At 40.8% G+C, this 18958-nt stretch overlaps 1 protein-coding gene across 4 annotated transcripts in view; it reads left to right on the top strand.

Moving 5' to 3' along the window:
• Nucleotides 1-18958, top strand: part of CPQ (carboxypeptidase Q) — a 162091-nt gene that overhangs the window by 12443 nt on the left and 130690 nt on the right. For all 4 annotated transcript variants that reach the window (XM_054192637.1, XM_054192638.1, XM_054192635.1 and 1 more), the window contains one exon: nucleotides 10338-10792. In XM_054192637.1, the coding sequence (XP_054048612.1) occupies nucleotides 10366-10792 (427 nt within the window). In that variant the 5' untranslated portion in view covers nucleotides 10338-10365. The remainder of the gene's footprint in view (nucleotides 1-10337; nucleotides 10793-18958) is intronic.

Raw genomic sequence — 18958 nt, 5'->3', positions numbered from 1 at the left:
ATGGATTGATCTCTTGCTGATAGCTCGTACCTTGTGTTTTAGGCTTTATCGTGGTATGAAGATAGGCTTCATCCTTTGGCTGGATGCAATCTGCTGGACTACCAGTAAAAACTCAGAAAGAAAATATTTAGCATCTTTAGCATCAGAATTGTGGGAATAATTTAATTCTAAGTACAGGATATAAGATGTCTTGTTGAACGTATTTTCAAAAAGAAACTTGGTTTAGAATTTTGGGTGATACTTCAAGTATGTGACCTTACTGGCAATTCTTGTCTTTGGTGCCCCTTAATTTGGGACCTTTTGTTTCTCTCTCTTGGGCACTTCATTCTTTTCCATAGCCTAATTCATCTCCTGATATAAGAAAATACAGAAGTGGTTGTAAGAGGAGATTTCTGTGGTTATATCACCTCAATAAAAATGAGGCGCTTTTCTCCTGTAGAAAAGGCTGAAAGAACAATATGTGATTCTGAAGAGTTTGTGTCTCAATTCTGTATGAATTTCAAGAAAAGATACAGATGTGTGTCTATCCCAAGGGTCTTTACAATCAAGAAAGGTAGCTTAAATTGGTAAGAGGCCACAAATGTTTTGTCTCAGAATGGGTGTATGTGAATATATTTTCTTTTTCATAAGCCAGTCTTTCTGTGTTTGAAGGCAACCTGTTTTGTTTTGGTTTTTTTTAACACTAGAGCAATAGTTACGGACTTGAAGGAAGCGTCACCAAAGTTGAGTATCAAAATACCAGATAATATAATTGCAGTCCTATTCTGTTATGTTTTGATTTAATTGTCCAAAATCATCTCTCTTGCCCCGCCCCCCAGTTGTCTTTCAATGCCATCAGCTGGCATTAGCTACGTACTTTGGCATTCACTGTAACATGAACAACACTGTATGTATCGGTGTCATTGTTTCCTAACTGCCTTTCTTTCATTGAGTATTTCTGTTCTATTTAGTTGTTCTCATGTAAAAATCAGCTGAATTCATGTCTTTTGCCTCTGAAAAGATAACGTTCTCCCTTTTGAGAAATGTTTGTATTTTGAATGCTTGTTAAGAATAATATCAACTGCTGCATGGTCTAGGCATTGTTTAGTGGTACTGTCTTTTTTACTTAATTTTTGTTTTAGCTGTCACTGCTTTTTAGGGAAGTAGCAGACTGGTCATTTCTGCAGCTCCACTGTTGCAGCACTCTGCACTTGGATTACGGTGTGATTCTTCAGGATTACTGACATCCGTTTTAGCAGCAGCTACTGAATAAGATTATATCAAGGTAGCCTGTTACTATTCTGAGGCTTGCAGGTGAAGAAAGACTTAAGTGTAGTTCCTTTTACTGCTTCCTTCCTATGTTAACTATAGTACTTCCACACTACAGAGTATAAATAGGGTATGAAATTTTTCTTCTACCAAATGAGGAGCTCTGACTGCAAGGTCTCTGGGCACATTCAGACTCTCTGTTTTAATCCTTAGCCGCCTTTAAACATTTCACTTCCTATTCCACATAAGTCAGTATCGCTACCTGGGCATATATGGGCATACACTACTAGCTTGCACTTTTCAGGATTTTAGGACATAACTTCATTTGTAGCAAATAAAGATAGTTCTTCTGAAGTTAGTAAAGGTTTTTCCTCTGGAGTTTTAGACTTTTTGGTCCAAGTAATAAGACTTTGTTTTTTATTCAAAGTCTTGTATCCATATTATATTGTACTCTTCCTTTCCTTAGCTTTAGATGTAAGAAGGCTCATTTTAAGGACTTTATAATTTAAATGGTAACTTTGACTGTGAGTGTTCCCAAAGATTTTCTAACTGATAAACATTCTCCCAGATGAAGAATCTTGACAATTCTGGAAAAGCAGTCTTTGGGGAATGTCTGGTTTTCAGCTTCACTCTTCAAGATCATAAAGTTTCCCCACCCCACCCCCCCTTATCTTTCTAAGTGATGGGAGAACTCTATGACTTCATTTTTAGGCAGAAATCTCCTCTTCATTTTGCAAGTCCACCTAGCCTTCCAGCTATCCTACTCCACAGCTGTCACAACAAACTTTCTTTCAGATGCTATTAAATGTATCAGACATCACTCTGCAGCATGTGAGTTTGTTACCCTGGGGCTTTTCAGTCTATTCTAATGTTATCAAAACCACTGTGAGATTTCAAGGTTTCCTACATTCCTTGGAGGAAAATCAAATGGTACATGGTTAGGAAACTGATAGATACTCTGCAGATTTAGCAGATCTCTAGCAATTAAGTGGTTAATAATATTCTCAATTTATTGTTTTCTTTACTCATTTCCCATAACCATGACTCCTGTGAACTCTCTGTATCCTTTTGTCTGTATTTTCAACTGGGATTTTGGGAAAACTTTGCCACACTGGAGAAGAAACATTGCTCTAGCTTTGTTTATCCTGTTTCTGTTCCCTTTGCTCCTCTTTCAGTTATCTGATTGCTGTAGACAGTGTTCTCAACTGAGAATTTTTTTATCCTCTTTCATTCTTTTCCATCTGTTACATTTAAGTAATTTGTATTGTAATGATTTTAATGGTGGTAACACCAGTTAGCCTGGTTACAGTCTGTGTGTGCTAAAGCTCTCATATATAAGGGCACCATAAAAGATGAAGATCCAAATGATCTTGCTCTGTAGTATCAAAACCAGTAGTTAGCTATGGAGTAATGGATCAGATAATAGGTGGAATCATCCTTAAAGAAGCTGCTTAGCTACTATTAAACATATCTTCTTATGACACTGTCTGCACTTCTAGCGTAGCATTGTGCTGTACATTTCATTCCCTTATACTACTCATTGGAGCTGAAAAAGACTTATTTCCTGCCTTTAATTTTTCTTTTTCTGCTGCATGCCTGGGACCTTTCTCCCTTGTTTTTTTGTAATCCTTTCATCTTGTGTTTATGGCTTCATTTCATATTCTGAATCACAGGTTGAGGTTGGAAGACATCTTTTGAGCTCACCTAGTCCAAACCCCCTGTTTAAGCAGGTCAGCTGCAGCAGGTTGCCCATGCCCAGTCAGGTTTTGAACATCTCCCCATATGGGCACTTCACAACCTCTCTGGGCAACCTTTCCAGTGTTTGACCACCCTCACAGTAAAAAAAGTGCATACTTGTGTTCAGATGGAATTTCATGTGTTTCGATTTGTGTGCATTGCCTCTTGTTCTGTTGGTGGGCACTGCTGAAAAGACCCTGGCTCTGTCTTCTGCATTCTTCCCATCAGGTATTTAAACCAATTAATGAAATCCCTCCTGAATAATATTTTTTTCTCCAGGGCGAACAGTCCCAGCTCTCTCAGCCTCTCCTCATAGGAGACATACTCCAGTCTGTTAATCACCTTTGTGGCCCTTCACTGGACCCTCTCCAGTATGTCCATGTCTCTCTTGTACTGGGGAGCCTAGAAATGGACAAGTACTCCAGGTGTGGCCTCACCAATGCTGAGCAGAGGGGAAGGATCACCTCCCTTGACCTGCTAGCAATACTTCCTATTGCAGCCCACGAGGCTGTTGGTCTTTGCCATGAGGTCGCCTTGCTGACTCATGCTCAGCTGGTCCACCAGGACTCACATGATCTTTCTCTGCCAAGCTGTCTTCCAACTGAGTGGCCCACAGCCCTTGGTGCGTGAAGGTTAGTCCTTCCAGATGCAGGACTTTCCATTTCCCCTTGTTGCACTTCATAAAGTTCCCGCCTGCCTGTTTCTCCATTCAATCTGAGTGGCAGCACAACTAGCATGTACGTCAGCCACTCCTCCAAGCTTCATATCATTTGCAGATCTGATGAGGCTGCACTCTGTCCAGATTAGATCTGGACATCCAGATCATTAAGAATATTGGACCAAGTATTGACTTCTAGGGGACATGTCCAGTTACTGGCTGCCAACTAGATGTCGTACCAATAATCAAAACTGTCTGAGCTTGGCTGTTGAGCCAGTTTTCAATCTACCTCACTGTCTGCTCATCCAGCCCATACTTCATCAGCTTCCCTAAGAAGATCTTATGGGAAAAGCATTACTAATGTCAACGTAGACAACATCCACTGCTCTCCCCTCATCTACCAGGCCAGTCATTTTGTTCTAGAAGGCTATCATGTTGATTAAGCGTGATTTCCCCCCTGGTAAATCCATGCTAAGTATTCTGAGTCACCTTCTTGTCCTCCATATATTTGGAAATAGTTTCCAGGAGCATTTTCTCCTATCACCTTTCCAGGGATCAAGGTGAGGCTGACTGGCCTGTAGTTCTCCAAATGGTACTACTTGCACTTCTTGAAGACAGGAGTGACATGAGTGTTCAAAGATAATTGAGAGTGGCCTCGTAATGACATCAGCCAGCTCTCTCAGCACTGGTGGGTGCAACCCTTCTGGCCCCATGGATTTACATATGTCCAGTTTGTTTAAGTGCTCCCTAACCTGGTCTTCTTACACTAAGGGCATTTTCTTTGCTGCAGACTTGCCCTCTGAAATATTCTGCTAGGATTTTGTAGGAAGAAATCTCTCTCTTCTGTGGACTATATTCAGATCACGTCCTTCCCTCTATATATGGATACAGGTACTGCCATGGCTGGATGCCCACTAGGCACTCCTCCTGAAGCTAGAAGAACTGGAACCATTTTATGTTACTGCCTTTTAGCTTTGTACTCATTTTGGACCACAGAGTTACCATGGTTCCTAAGCGTAGTCTTCAGAAAGCTGAAAGCCTATGTAACCCTTTAAGCTGGAGATGATTAAGCCCTGAGACCTGCTGAAGTTTCTAAAGAGATGAAATTAATCTGGCATAAACGTGCAGTGTCTGGTATGTGAATCGCTTCCAGTTCAGCTCAAAATGGGAAGAGGAGCAATGGTGGCTCCTGCTTTTTGCTTAATATGCCAGTGATGAGAAGTCCCTTTGAAGAAGTGAAAGGTGTGGGAGTTGTCGGTTTTTACGTGGTCTTGAGAGCTTCACTTTTTAGGAGAATATCCTAAATGTGAGGAGGCAGGCAAGGCTGGAATGGGACCACTCTGTGTCCTTTCCATGCATGCAAGATTTCTAGGGTCAGAGAAATAAAATAGAAGGACTGTAACCTTCTGATGAATATTCCTGGAAGGGCAAGGGAAATCCCAGATTCTTATCCCTAGTGTGGAAAATGGCTAGTTTGTACTAAAGATCCATGGAATGAGATGCATTAATATAGCTGGGAATAAGGACTACTTAATGAAAATATATTTTCTTCCTATCTCATTTTGCTCTAAACTTCTACTGAAGAAACTCAGTGAATAATTAAATGCATCAAACAATTGTGACTGTCCTTTTATTTATTTTTTTTTTCAAATTTGGCCAGCACCATGATGTTAATTTGCTAAGTCTAACCAGTAAGATGTGCAAAAATCAGTAGTCTCTTTTCCCAGATGATTCACTGGGGTGATAACGTTAATGTTGCAGAGACTGGGACAACAGATGTGCTATTCTTTCCCTGAATTAGCAGTGGAGTGATTCCTGTATTGCAGTCCAAGTGAGTATGATGTTACTTTACCTAGCAGGGAATTATTTTTGAGCACTGCTAGCTTTTGGCCAGATTATGCTGGACTATTCAAGGAAAGCACAATAAATTACGTTCCCATTCTTGTGTCCTTTCCCAGTGTTTGAATTTAGTTATGCTCCTCTTATAACGCAGCAGCAGGTAGTGAAACACTGTGCATGGTGGGAGTATGTTATATCCACAAAAGCTGTGGAAACATGTCTCGTCTCCTAGTGTTCAGTGGGAAATTCCTGGAAAAAGTGTAGCTCTGGAGCAGCCTTTGGAGTGAGGATGCTGCTGGTTTTGAATGAGGCCAGGAAAGGCAAGGGAAGCATTTCTTAGCTAAGGGAAATGTGATAACTATGGTTTCATTTCTCCATTGAAAAAATGCATGAAGTTGGTAGCTGGGGACTCTTTGACTTTGCCAATGCTAATTAAATGATCCCCCTGTGTTTTCTGTTTAACAACTGAATGTATCAGCTTTGTCTGGTAGATTTTGCAAACCATTAAACAAAACCCCAAACCTTAAGTTTTTTAAACTAACTGTACAAAGTTGTTGTCATACTTCACTCAGCAAGAATTTGTCTTATGGCAGAAATCAGATTATCTTTCTTGCTTCTTTGTGGATGAGGAATTTGGCAAAAATCAGGGAATGAGCATGGTCATCCTGAGAAAATTACTATTGTCTCTAGCAGAGGATGTCTATAAGCACGTAATTAACTGGTCCAAAGGGAAGCAACATGGGGAAAGTACAGAGCATAGCAATAAAAATACACCAATACCCTCTGTGTAGTATAACCACAAATAAACAGTAACTCAGACTAGAAAAGGCATTACACAGTTCTCTGTCACTGTCCTGAGATAACCCGAGTCTTCTGCTCCTGGTTGTTTAAAGACCTTTGCCCTGTCTGTCTCGCAGAGAGAGAGGAAATCTGTGTGATGGATTTGTCATTCATAGATGAAATCACAGATGATTTTTGTTGTTCTTTTGGGAAAATGATGCTTCACTGTGAAGAATTTGTTACTGCCTTGATCTCAAGTTTAGGGAACATTTGAATAGTTAAAGAGAATAGCTTAATATTCGTATATTGCTAAAGCTATTGTTTAACTTGCTGTTTATGAAAAGACCCATAAAGACCTATGAAAGGCTGGCAGTTTGTACTGGTTATCATATGAGCTAGGCTTGGTGACTCAAAAAATTGTCTGTGTGTGGTTTTTTGGGGGGGTTGTTTGCTGTTTTTTTGGGGGTTTTGTTGTTGGTTTCATTTCTTTTCTGGTGGTTTATGGATCCTAGAAGTGTGGTTTAATCCTTTCACTTTTTTCTGTGTCTTAATTCTGCATTGCACAGCCGGCATTTCAGGTGGCATCTTATGAATGCATGCCTGGTATGTCATCCCCCCTTCTTGGGAGCTGATCAAACAGCTCTCACAAAAATATTGTGGTTGCCTCTTCTGTTTACATTGACAAATCCATGCTTCTAAGTGCTTGTACACTAATAAACACAATGTGGGGAATAAATATGAGGAGTTGGAGATCTGCGTGCAGTTGCAGGGCTGTGATCTTGTTGGGGTCATGGAGACGTGGAGGAATAGCTCACATGACAGGAATGATGTCATGGATGGATATATGCTCTTTAGGAAGGACAGGCTGGGAAGAAAAGGAGGTGTGCTTGCCCTTTGTGAGAAGACAGCTGGTGTGCTTGGCGTTCTGCCTGGGGATGGGTGATGAGCCAACTGAGACCTTAAGGGTAAGGATTAAAGAGCAGACCAATATGGGTGATGTTGTAGTAGCTGTCTGCTATATGTCTAGCCTATAGCAGATCAGGAAAAACAAGTAGATGAGACCTGGACAGCTAGAAGTAGCTTCTCATTCACAGACCCTGATGCTCGTGGTGGACTTTATTGGTGACCCAATATCTGCTATAGGGTCAGAACATCATGTTATGAGCAATCCAGGAGGTTCCTTACACAGGTATAGAAAAGCCAGCAAGGAGAGGTGCTCTGCTGGACCTCATAGAAGCAAGGAAGGGCTGGTTGTGGAATATACCACCCTGATGGCAGGGTGCAAAGAGGATGGAGCCAGGTTCTTTTCAGTGATGCCCAGTGACAGGACCAGAGGCAATGGGCACACACTGAAACACAGGAGGTTCCATCTGAACATCAGGAAACATTTTTTACAGTGGTGGTGACTGCGGTGGAACAGGATGCCCAGAGGGTTTGTGGAGTCTCCCTCCCTGGATACATTCAAAAGCCATGTGGACATGGTCGTGGGCAGCCTGGTCTAGATGGCCCTGCTTGAACAGCGGGAATGAACAAGATGAGCTCTGGAGGTCCCTTCCAACTTCAACCATTGTGTGATTCTGTGATGTACACCTTTCTGGCTTTCCAGAAGTTATGCTTTAAAGTTACAAGCGCTTTCTTATAGTAACATATAGGAAGGGTAAACATTCACATTATCATATCAACTTAGGCTCTTTACTGAGGGTGGTAATTCAGCTTTTCCTAGCATGCTCTGCCACTGTTAAGGTGAAGCTTCTTTGGAAGAAAAAAGTGAATAAAAATCTGACAAAAAGCAGAAGTGAAGTGGCAACTGTAACTACCAAAGCTACATCCGAATTTGCCAGATTCTTGTTTATCTCAGCATGTTTCTTGAGCGAGGGGAAGTCAAATGAGTAGTTCCTGCAACCTACACTGAGACAAAGATTTCTAGGTGGAAATATAAATACACTGAAACTAAGAGAGGAAAGGAGAGGAAATGGGGCAAAATACATATTAGATGTGATGTCAGAATTCATTGTATATTAAGGTAACTTCATTATGTCAAAGGCTTATTTTTATTTATTTTTAGCAAATGTTGGAAAATGGTCCAGAATGAGCGTCTTCAGAAAATGAGTTCATCTATTTGTGGTTCGTTATAAAAAGCATCAGTGGAAAGGTGCTTTCTTACATTAGATCATTCAGAATGGAGCTTGCAGAAACTTTGAATACAACTGTGGCATGTGCTTGCAGAGGCGCAAAACTCGTGTAACCTCATCTTTACTTTCTCAGGAGTTGGCTTGACTGCTGGTTTGCTGTGTGGCTTCTGGTGGTGGGATTTAATTCAGGAATATCCTGCAGTCAGTGTTGTGTGGCACGCAGATGAGGTAGATAGTCTGGTCCCTTCTGGCATTATGGTTTACAAAGCTATTTGGTTATTGTGAAATTTGCCTACTCCATAAAATGACTGAAAATTAATGCTCAATTAAAGCTCCTGTAGTGTGCAATTGTCTGAAATTAAAGGAGGATTTTTTTGTAGTTTGCATGTGAATATAATATGTGGATATAATGTGTGTAAATACATACGTATAAATGTACACGCACACTTCTACCCTTCACCCTACCTTTTTACTGGCTCTCTGTATGCGTGTAATATCATGAACCAAAAATACAAGATAAGTATGTTGTCATGATTCCTCAGGTCAGTAATTATAAAATGAAGAGCATAACTCTCCAGAAATACTAAGTAAGTACAAACAGGGAAGAAAGATAATGTGGAAATCTTAACAGCAAAAGTTTTTAGTAATACTTCTGCCGTGCAGGTCTGATTTACTCATATTTTATCCATATTACCTAACTAATTGGTCCTTTGCTATTTGTAGAACAATTGTTTCCAAGAAAAACATGTTTTGTAGAGCAGGGGCTAACATTTGCCTTTAGTGTTACTGTTTTTTTAAGACAACTTACATTCTTTTTCAAAAATATTGGTATTCCCATGAAAATCCGTGAAAATGGCAAAAATTCTGAATCAAAATCTTTTTGGGCTAGTAGTAATTGTCACTTCACTTGGCTGTAGCTAATTACTATTGTTTAAAATCTCATAATAGCTGCAGCTATAGAGCTGTTTTAAAGGCCTGATTTCTTATTGCTAATTTTTATCATTCAAATTGCAGCCTGATTTAAATTCAAAGGACAATGAAACATTTTCATTTTCTCTTCTGTATATCAATAAAGACATTTATATTTTGGGTTTGGATAATCATACTTCCTGTGTTATAAAGGAGCTTTGCAACTACTCCAACTGATTCCAAAGATTTCTTTGTCAGTTCAATTAATAGTGTAGACAGACTGTTGCTTTTATGGGATTGGAAATTTGTAAGATCTTAAAAATGACAACTTTTAATGATAAGATGGATAAACTGTAAAGCATTAACAAAGATAACTCTTGGTATTCAACACAGGATCAGCACCCTTGGTGCTGCAACTCTCTACAGTGCTGCTGAAGTCAGTCCTTAAGAGATACACCAGTTAATAAGAAATTGTGTTTCTCTGGTAGTCATGGATTTATGCAATGAAGAAACTCATACTTTCTTCTTGGGGGCATTGGATCTAAATTGCTCGGACACCTTTCTAGTGCAACAGAAAGTGCTTTCCTCATTATAAAGATAGAAATGAAGAAGCACTTTTATTAATGAATGTTTTAAGAAATGTCCAGATGTTTTGTGTGAAGATATTTGATTTGGCATTTCTAGCAAATCCTGCTCCTAACAGAAAGGAGATGCAAAGCTCCTCCTGGACTGGAGCAGCCCTGGCTTTTGATTTGGTGAAGGATGTGATTATTTAAAGAGATGCAGCATTCCAAGCATGTTTCTGAAGACCACAACAAAGGTTGTGTCCAGTTGTTTAAGTATCTTTTTCATTTGCTTGCAATAATTGTCTCCAAGTTGAGTTTACTTTCCTGATCAAAGCATTTTCCCGATAAATGGATTTCTTCTCATTTTGGCCTGTCTGCCAATCCAAATAACAGAAAACTGGTATTGCTGATAGCTGTATGATTATTTTTTTGAATATTCTTTTTTTCTTTCCTTTTTGTCTCCAACAGGACATCTGTGGAAAATAGAAAAGAAAAAATGAAGTATGTATTTTTAATATTTTTCATGAATTTATTACCACAATATGCTGGGAAGTCATTGAGAAGAGATGACAGTAACCCAAAACCATTTGAAGATGTTAAAAATGAGATAGCTGGCTATACTGATGTTGCTAAAGCTATTATTGATCTTGCTGTTCATGGAAAAGCTCAGAACAGATCCTATGAAAGATTAGCAGTTTTTGCTGATACCATAGGACCTAGACTCAGTGGTTCGAAAAATCTAGATGCAGCCATCAAGTATATGTTCAGTGCTCTGCAGGAAGATGGGCTGGAAAATGTGCATCTGGAGCCTGTGAAAATACCACACTGGGAAAGAGGAGAAGAGTTTGCAATGATGCTGGAACCAAGGAATCACAGCATTGCTATTTTGGGGCTTGGGAGCAGTGTTCCAACTCCTCCAGAAGGTAACTCTTCCTTTTGGAATGAAGTATCACTTGCTTTTTAACACCAAACTGTATTATACTCCTAATACCTTCTTCTCTCAATGGACAAACTGAAGTTTTCTTTCAGCTATAATAGTTCTGCAAGACAAGATGCTATTTTTCTGGGTCTTTTCTGTATGACATGTCTGTGAATGATGCAGTTTGGTTTAATTCAGTTCAGTTGAACCAGTCTGTAAAATCAGAGTTGGTTCCTGAACTCTCCATTAATTCTATACCCTTTTGTTTAACACTGCTGAATCTCACTTGCAAAGACTCTGCTCCTCCTCTGAGGCTGGCTGGCAAGTTGTTCTTGTGACCTGGGTTTTTCCAGTCCTTCTTTTTAATTTTGTCCACAGAAGCTCTCCATGGGGTGTTGAGTTGACACGTGTTCTGCTCTTCTTGCCATGCCCTGTCCTGCGAAGCTCAGCAATTCACTCTGGCAAAAAACAAGACAGCAGGAAGAGGAGGAGAATCTCCTGCTGAGCTTGGAAAGTGCTAATATTTGAATGCTAAGGGGGCAGTTGCATGGCAATTGGTATCTGTTTGTCCATGCCTTCCCCTCTTCTCTCCACTTGCTCTCTCATGCTCACCTTGGAAAGGTCTTTGGCTCGCCTGTCACTGGACTGTGTGTTGCCTTTTAGTGGATCATATGTGATATGCTACTTCGGGAACAAGAATGATCGTCAGCTGTGCTCAGTAAAATTCAAGTGTTTTGAGCCCCAAAATATTAGCTTGCTTGCAAATGAAATGATTTATAGGATTCTCTTTTTGTACATATTGATATGGGGCTTTCTCAGGATTGCTATTTTAAGGCCGGAAGACAACCTTCCTCTGTGACTGCGCTCCATAAATAACAACAGGCTTATTCCTAGACCAGTTCAAAAGCATTCTTATCCCTTTATGAGAAAATAAATTTAGTTTAGGAAATAAAAGGTAACATGATACTTATAACTTTTTTTTATGAATCGTAAATTTTTGTGATAGTGAGCTTAGTATTTGAAATGAAACAAATACTGCATAAAAGCTGTTTCGTTTAGAAAAAAAATATATAGCCTTTTAGAACACAACAAATAAAACTGGGTAATTTAAGACATGTTTGGAATAAATCTTACTTGGTTTGGGAAACTACTGCTTTAAATTTTGTCTGAGGTATTTCTGTCATATTGAGGTAAACACATGCCTAAAATGCAAAACAACTAAAACCATTAATAGTATCTGTTTATCCCAGGATATGTCTAAGGCTTAGTGCTTTGACAGGAGAACATTTACAGCAAAGGTTGTTAAACCTACAACTTATTTTGTATCCTTTCCAGTCCTATTGCAAACTTCCTAGAAAGGAAGCTAAAATTAAAATGGCGTTTCTGGTATTCAGCAAGTGTTACTGAACCTGCAAAGAGAACGAGCAATTTCATCTTGGCGAACATCTTCACATCCCAAGTTGTCTATTTTTTGCATCCCTTTCTTAGCTGTGTAGTTATTTGCACTTGCCTTACTCCTAGGTTTGTCTTTTTTCATTTAAAGAGATACTGAAGTGAGATGTTTAGAAATGCTCGCAGAGGCTAACCGTGTCCTTTTTCACCTGTAAAGATCTTATTATACCAGTGACTGAATAGTTGGGGTAGTACCTGTAGCTGGTGGTGTCTTGAGATAAGACTGTATTATCCAGTGCTGGTTTGTACTGAGTAATGTTCAAAAACCCCACATTATTCTTCCTCACCTTTTTACTTTCCTCTGAGATGTGCTGTGTTTCTGAAGAGGTGTGTGCATTGGTGCTAGAAGACTGCATGGCAATGAGATCTCTCACAGAAGAGCAGGTAGTGTTTCTCACACTTAGTGGAATCATTTTGATTAAATTGCTCACCTTCTGACTTAAAATCCATCCTACTGTTTGTGGCTGTTAACGATTTCTGCTGGTCTCATCTTGCTCTGTGCAAGCTGTGACAGGTTGTCGTGCTTGAGGAGGTTATGTGGGGTAGCTCATCCCTGGTGAGCTCTTGGCTCTTGTTCTTCCGATTGCTGGACCGGCCGCCTGGCTGACGGAAATGCCTGGAGAGAGCTGCTCGTCATCAGCCTCTCCGGGCGAGAGAATTGCAAGGTGTGCTGCTCAGAAAAATGCCTGTTCTAAAACTCTCACTCATCCCAAGCGTGGAATAAAAAAATGTGTGGTTGGACTCTTAAAACCACTGCCCCATCACTTCTGAGGAATTCATTCCTAGATCCGCTCCCTCTGCTCTAACCAGAATTGTCACTGTGCCCTATTCCTGAGAAAAAGGGATAGACAGCTGCCCTAAATCACATCGGAAATATTTGAACAATTTCCCTCGGTGAGGGAATATCGGCAGTTCAGATTTGTCTTGTTTTAGCCAAGAAGCTGCGGCAGCGTGAGTCACCCTGTAATCAAAATCAAAATAATTCAACTCACCATGAGATGCCTGATGCTGATTCTCCTGGCACTGCACTGCTGTTGCTGCACAGGATCAAACCAGGGAGATCTACTGCTGCCATGCTGAGGTTTGCCAGAGGGACGCGTTAAAAGGTCAAGGACAGGCTTTCAGATGTTGGCTCCACAAATCTGGCCATTGGCGCCTGGGTTCTGCCCAGGAACAGAGACACCCTTCAGAGCTGCCTCTAAAGTGGACTGTGCAGGCAATCCCTGAAGGTGTTTGGTATTAACTTGATAGTTATTGCACGCTTAAAACCAGTGTTCCTGTCAGGATATATTTTGGACCCTTCATTTTATGAACCACTGTCTCTGTAGAGCCCCGACAGATCCCTTCCTTGACACTACTGATCCTTGGAGCCAGAGGACAGCACTGGCTGTACTTTTTGTCTTTTAAGGTCTGGGTGTGGGGTTAAGACAAGAGGGGGGGGGACTCCCCCATCCCAGCAGGAGGTACAAGAGACCATTTCTTGCTTTCTCATCCTCTCAGTTATGTCTTGTATTCCTCCCTTTCCCAGTCTTGAGACTTGATGAGCTAAGAAAATAGGAAGCATTGGCAGAAACTTAGAATGTTGTTTCTCTCTGGATGTGCTTAATGCTTCATGCTGGACTCGGTGGCTCCCAGTGCCCTCAGAGCTCCTCCTGGACCTCAGCTCCCCAAGCTAGTGTTCTGAAGGGCTCTTTGTTAACATGACAATAGCTGAACAGTGGTTAGAAACCTGGTTTGTATGTTGGAAATTCAGGGTTTATTTTCCCTTGTATCCACGGAAATTCAAACCAGTGTTTCCTAGAGTGACCCAATGGCCACAGCACACACTGAGGCTGCTCGCTTTCCATTTCGGCATATAACATGTGACTGTGTGGAAAAAAGTGAAAATGAAAAAAATATAGGAAGCCCTATATAGTAGCAGTGTTCTAGCCGTGGAGCCTGAGCCAGCATTGACTCCAGGTTACAAGGAGTATCTCTTCCTGCAGGTGTTCTGTCTATCTAACCCATGCCCGTGGGGTTGAAAAACTTATGGGACATGGACAAAGCTTTGCCCGTTTATTGGATTTGCTGGGATTTGCCCACTTTGTCTCAGATATGAGTTTGGCATAGAGCTGGTTGGCTCACTCAAGGTTGGAATAGTTCTGATGATGTACAGGAGGCTTTTCGGTACCTTGTGATCTTGTGGATAAAATCCACATTTTCCTATTTTTTTTCTTCAGGACTAGGCAACATGCCAGGATGTCAAGTTTCTAGATCCAGTCTGATTTACACAGCAAAAAGGGCCAGCACAGAAAAGGTTAGATTTTTTTTTATTGAAGAGGGAAAAAAACTTTTCCTTTCAATGTGTCCCAAGATTTGAAGGTGTTGGGTCAAAGAGAATGTTTTTCACTGCCTTTGATCTCCTTACAAGGAGGGAGTAGCTTTCATGCCTGTCTTAGTGACAGGGAGAAGAGAAACAGGAAACACAGAGTGACCTGGCTTTACAGAAGTCAGAAGAGACTGAGAATGGTCACCACCTTGAAGAAATGGATTCCTAGGTAACAGACAGGATTGAATGTTAGGAATTGCTCAGTTTAGGGAGCTGACAAACTGGAGGTTTACCATATTTAGTCAATGTCCTTGTTTCATTTGCAATGTTTCAACATTGGCAAAACATACAGATATATATAGAGAGAGTCTGTGTTGATTTCTGGTAGTACTGATTATATCCCCCAAATTCTGAGAAAAACAGATATAATTGTTGCTTTGAGAATCCCACAATTGAAGGAAAGTAGTAGTTTAGCAGATGTTTGACCATAAAGTATCAAAGAATTCATATTTTTTGCATGTGTTTTAAAATGCACTTTTTTTTTTTTTCCTGATGGGTGACCCTGCCCTTTCATTTTAAAGAAATACTGACAAGTAGAACCAGCCCCAGAATACAGCCTGCCTGAAACGTCTCCTCAAAAAAGGAACAGCCTCTGGTTTCTATGTACTGTTTGTTGCAGCAAAACTGAAATAATATAAATATGAAGATGATATATTGGCAGACTCTTTTCCTAGTTTTTGTGTTGAAGTCGTGGGTTTTTTTGTTTAACTATCAACAACATTTGGTCCAGTCTTGCCCTTATAGAAGGTGGTGGGAGTTTTGCCACTTAGATAAGATTAATATAGTTTCAGCCTGTTATTTATAAAATGGGAATAATATGTGTCTCAAAGCTGTTGAAGGCGTGTGCTCTTGCCGTAGGCTCACAGTTGCCTTAAACCAGGGATGCTGCTGAAAGAAGTGGTCTGGCCCCAGTCCCGGTTGATGTATTTTTCCCCAGTGATGACCCTCCTTTTTTTGTTTCTCTGTGGTGAAGTGGATTAGATTAACAAAAGGCCAACAAAAAAGTTAACTTTAATGCGTATCAGAGGAATTACCCTTGAGTTGCCAGCATCTTGGATGACCACTGACCTACTGGGAGAGAAGGAGATCCTTCTGTAGAGATATGGGTAGCCCCTTTGAGGAAGGGTTCAGTGCTGAGAACAGGGGTTGGAGGGACTCGTAGGCACGAGAGCATAGTGCAAAGCCCTCCTTCTGTCTTCACTGAATCCCTCTTTTTCTATGCGTGAGAAGCTATTGATTCACATCTTGAGACCATGAGCCTCAGTGTTGGGTCCCTGGATTGTTTATTATTACTTAGAGCAGCGCTGCTTGCGGTATGATAATTATGCTACTGTTTTTCTTGGAATGTAAAAGAAGATGTCCATGAAGGACCTCAGATGCTGTGGTGTTTAGTGGCCAGCATCTGGGCAAAAAGTTAGTTCAGTGGCATTTCAAAGACGTAGAGAGTAGGAGTAGCTGTGTGACTTTGAGGTGGACGTGCTGTCTGGGAAGAACACGGATTCCAGTCGCTGCTTTAATAAGTGTTCCAGTGAGCTATATGGATTGGCAACTGCAAAAATTTGAATTTTCAGGTCTTGGCCCTTTTCAGCGTCGCTGTGTTGAGGGTGTTTACCTCAAGGATGGTAAGCCCAGGCTGAAGCTCCTGCCTTACACTAAGGGAGGCAGGATTTGAACATGATTTTCTGCATGCGTGGGGAATGCATGTACAGCTCAGTGGCACTATCACCTTCCCTCCCAGGGGACAGCCTGCAGTGATTGGCATCTTGACTTTCTAAGGAGGGAAATGTTACCCTCGATACTTCCTGCCTTGGACACCTGTGTGCTCCAAAACTGCCTTTTCTGGATCCCGTTCTTGGGTGGCCGATTCTCTCCAGACATTGCACATTGCATAGCAAGCCTGTGTCCTGTGCAGGGCTGCTCCTGGGAGGTACAGACCTGTTGCCCTGCTCTTTTGGCGTCCAAGGCTTCGTGCTGGGGGTCAGGTCCAACCCCCTTGCTGCTAGGATTTACTGCTGCACAGTAGGCTACACGTTATTGAAACCAAACTGTTCTGGTGAGATCCAGTACTTCCTGGAAATTGTAAGTCATATTTGTCGGAAATGTAACTATTATACAGTGTTTATTTTTCTCTGTGTTCTTCTTAAAGAACAGAGTAATACATTTAGTCTCTGTGCCATACATCAGAGCTGAATGGCCTCATATCCTTTTTGGATAACTCTCACATGTAATTTTAGTTTCATGAAGTAATTCTCTTTGCTGTTCCACAGGGTAGGTGAGGTCACATTTTCCAGAAGTATATTCAGATTTTACAAAATCTTTCTTCCTGATAAAAGCCCTCTTTTTTGTTTCACAGTTCCCCTAAAATAATTAATCTCTTCTTCATATTATAATTTTTATACCAATGTATATTGATATGTGACGATAGAGCAAATGTGTTTTTAGGTGTTAAAGTATTTTAAATTTTCAGTACATGCTAATAATATTTGAGGCAGAAAAAAAATAAGTGATGACACAAATCTTTCATTTGCTTCAGCTTGACACCAAGCCTTAATTTGATGAGCTCATTATGGACCCAGAATTTGGGTTTGTTTTCCTGAAAACCTTGTTGAATTATGTGGGGCATTGGGGGAAAGCTGAACTAATTCCTACAGAGAGCTGAAAAGCATCATGTTTTTAAAAGAAGTAAGTTGGAGTTGAGGGGATGAATGTTTTCTGGGCTGATTTTAGAGGGTGCTGAATCTAAATAGGATATAATGCCAGGTCCCTAATCTACTTAGCTTTCAAGAATATATTTGCCTTCTCTCTCTACACCCCAAAACCTTGTTTTCTTTGACCTGTCCCAGCAACTCCCTTTCTTCCCGATCTCCAGACACAGATACCTGCTTTTTCCCTGTTGCATGCTTCATCTTCTTATATCCTCATCCACAGGTATGATCCTGGCACATGATCTGGTTCTCTGCAGGGTGGTGTGGCATCCGGGGTCCAAGACTGCCATATTTATCAGAGAACTCGCATCCCAGCTCCTACATTTTAACTTTGTATGTGCAGCTCTTTCCTATGACCTATGCAAAAAAATTTCTAGGTTCTCTGTCACTCTGTGAAAGAAGCTACCTTGCAAATAGGCACAAGACAGTGCATGTGGGCCATTTCTGAAAGAAGCAGAGGCATGGTTGAGTCTGAAGGACAATTGGACTAGCCAGGCCAAGGTCAGAAAAGCCTGGGGCTACCACCTGCATGTGCTTAGGGTCAGCATGGAATACAGTATACCTTGATGCAGCAGCTTCCAGGATAAATTAGCTTTGTGGGAGAGCTGAGGTGGAAATGGAGAAATCTGAGAAGTGGCAGCCATGGGGTAGACAAGAACCGAGGGAATCAATGTGATCAGATGTCGCTGTGAGGCAGGGCTGCGATCATCACGCAGGCTTCATGCACTGCTCTTGTGGCGTGCTGCTGCTCCTACTCTGTCTTCCTACCGTGAAGTGCTTTGATTTCCTGCTCCTGGTGTTCTGCTGCCTGGTTGTGATGAATGGGGAGGTAGCACTCTCCCTCCCTCTTGTTTTCATGACTGCAGAGGCTGGAACAAGTTTCAGATACGTTCTTCTGCAGTTTCAAAATCTCCACCAGTACCAGAACAATTAGATGTGTTGTTGACTTTTTGAGTTGGTATTTCAGGCAGTATTTTATGCTTAGGATGCAAAAATTTTCAATATGTAACACACAAGGAAGTTTATCAGAGACTTAGTTCATGTAGTTTCCAGGTTTACTGTGTCTAGACCTAAAAATAGAGTATTTTATTTTAAGAGAAAATTGCCTTGCCTATCACATTATTTATTTGACAGTGGCACCTTCAGTGCATGGGGATCAGCAGCATCAGTATTCTATAGTTGATTTGTAAGAGAAATCGTAATTCTTATGTTAACACAGGGTGAAGTAAATGAAGTTTGGAAGGTATGTAGGGGTGAGTTGTTCGCTTGCTGTTACTGAAAAAATTCATTCTCAAATTAATGATGTCCGCATTTGGTTTTGTAACTAGATCTCCAAGGGACTGTTTTCTGTTAAATGGATGACAAAAATGAGATTGGGGGGAAAAAAGAAGAGCGTTAAGGCCGTAATTGAGTAATCAGGAAGTTAGTATCCAGTAAGATTAAACTGTATGTAAATGGTATTTCTTTCTGGCTTTGCTAAATTCTTTTAATACAACACTTGGTTGTAACTAACTAGGTTGAATTTCTGTGTATTTATGAGTTGAGTGTTTTGGCTAGTCATAAATAAAAAACTAACAGAGAGTAGGTTCCCAAATCTCAGGAATTCCTGATACTCAATATGGTAAAGTCTTGCCATGTCTTGCCC

Source organism: Rissa tridactyla, chromosome 2, assembly GCF_028500815.1.
Source record: "Rissa tridactyla isolate bRisTri1 chromosome 2, bRisTri1.patW.cur.20221130, whole genome shotgun sequence".
Classification (NCBI taxonomy): domain Eukaryota; kingdom Metazoa; phylum Chordata; class Aves; order Charadriiformes; family Laridae; genus Rissa; species Rissa tridactyla.
This window is presented reverse-complemented; position numbering and strand designations above follow the sequence as displayed.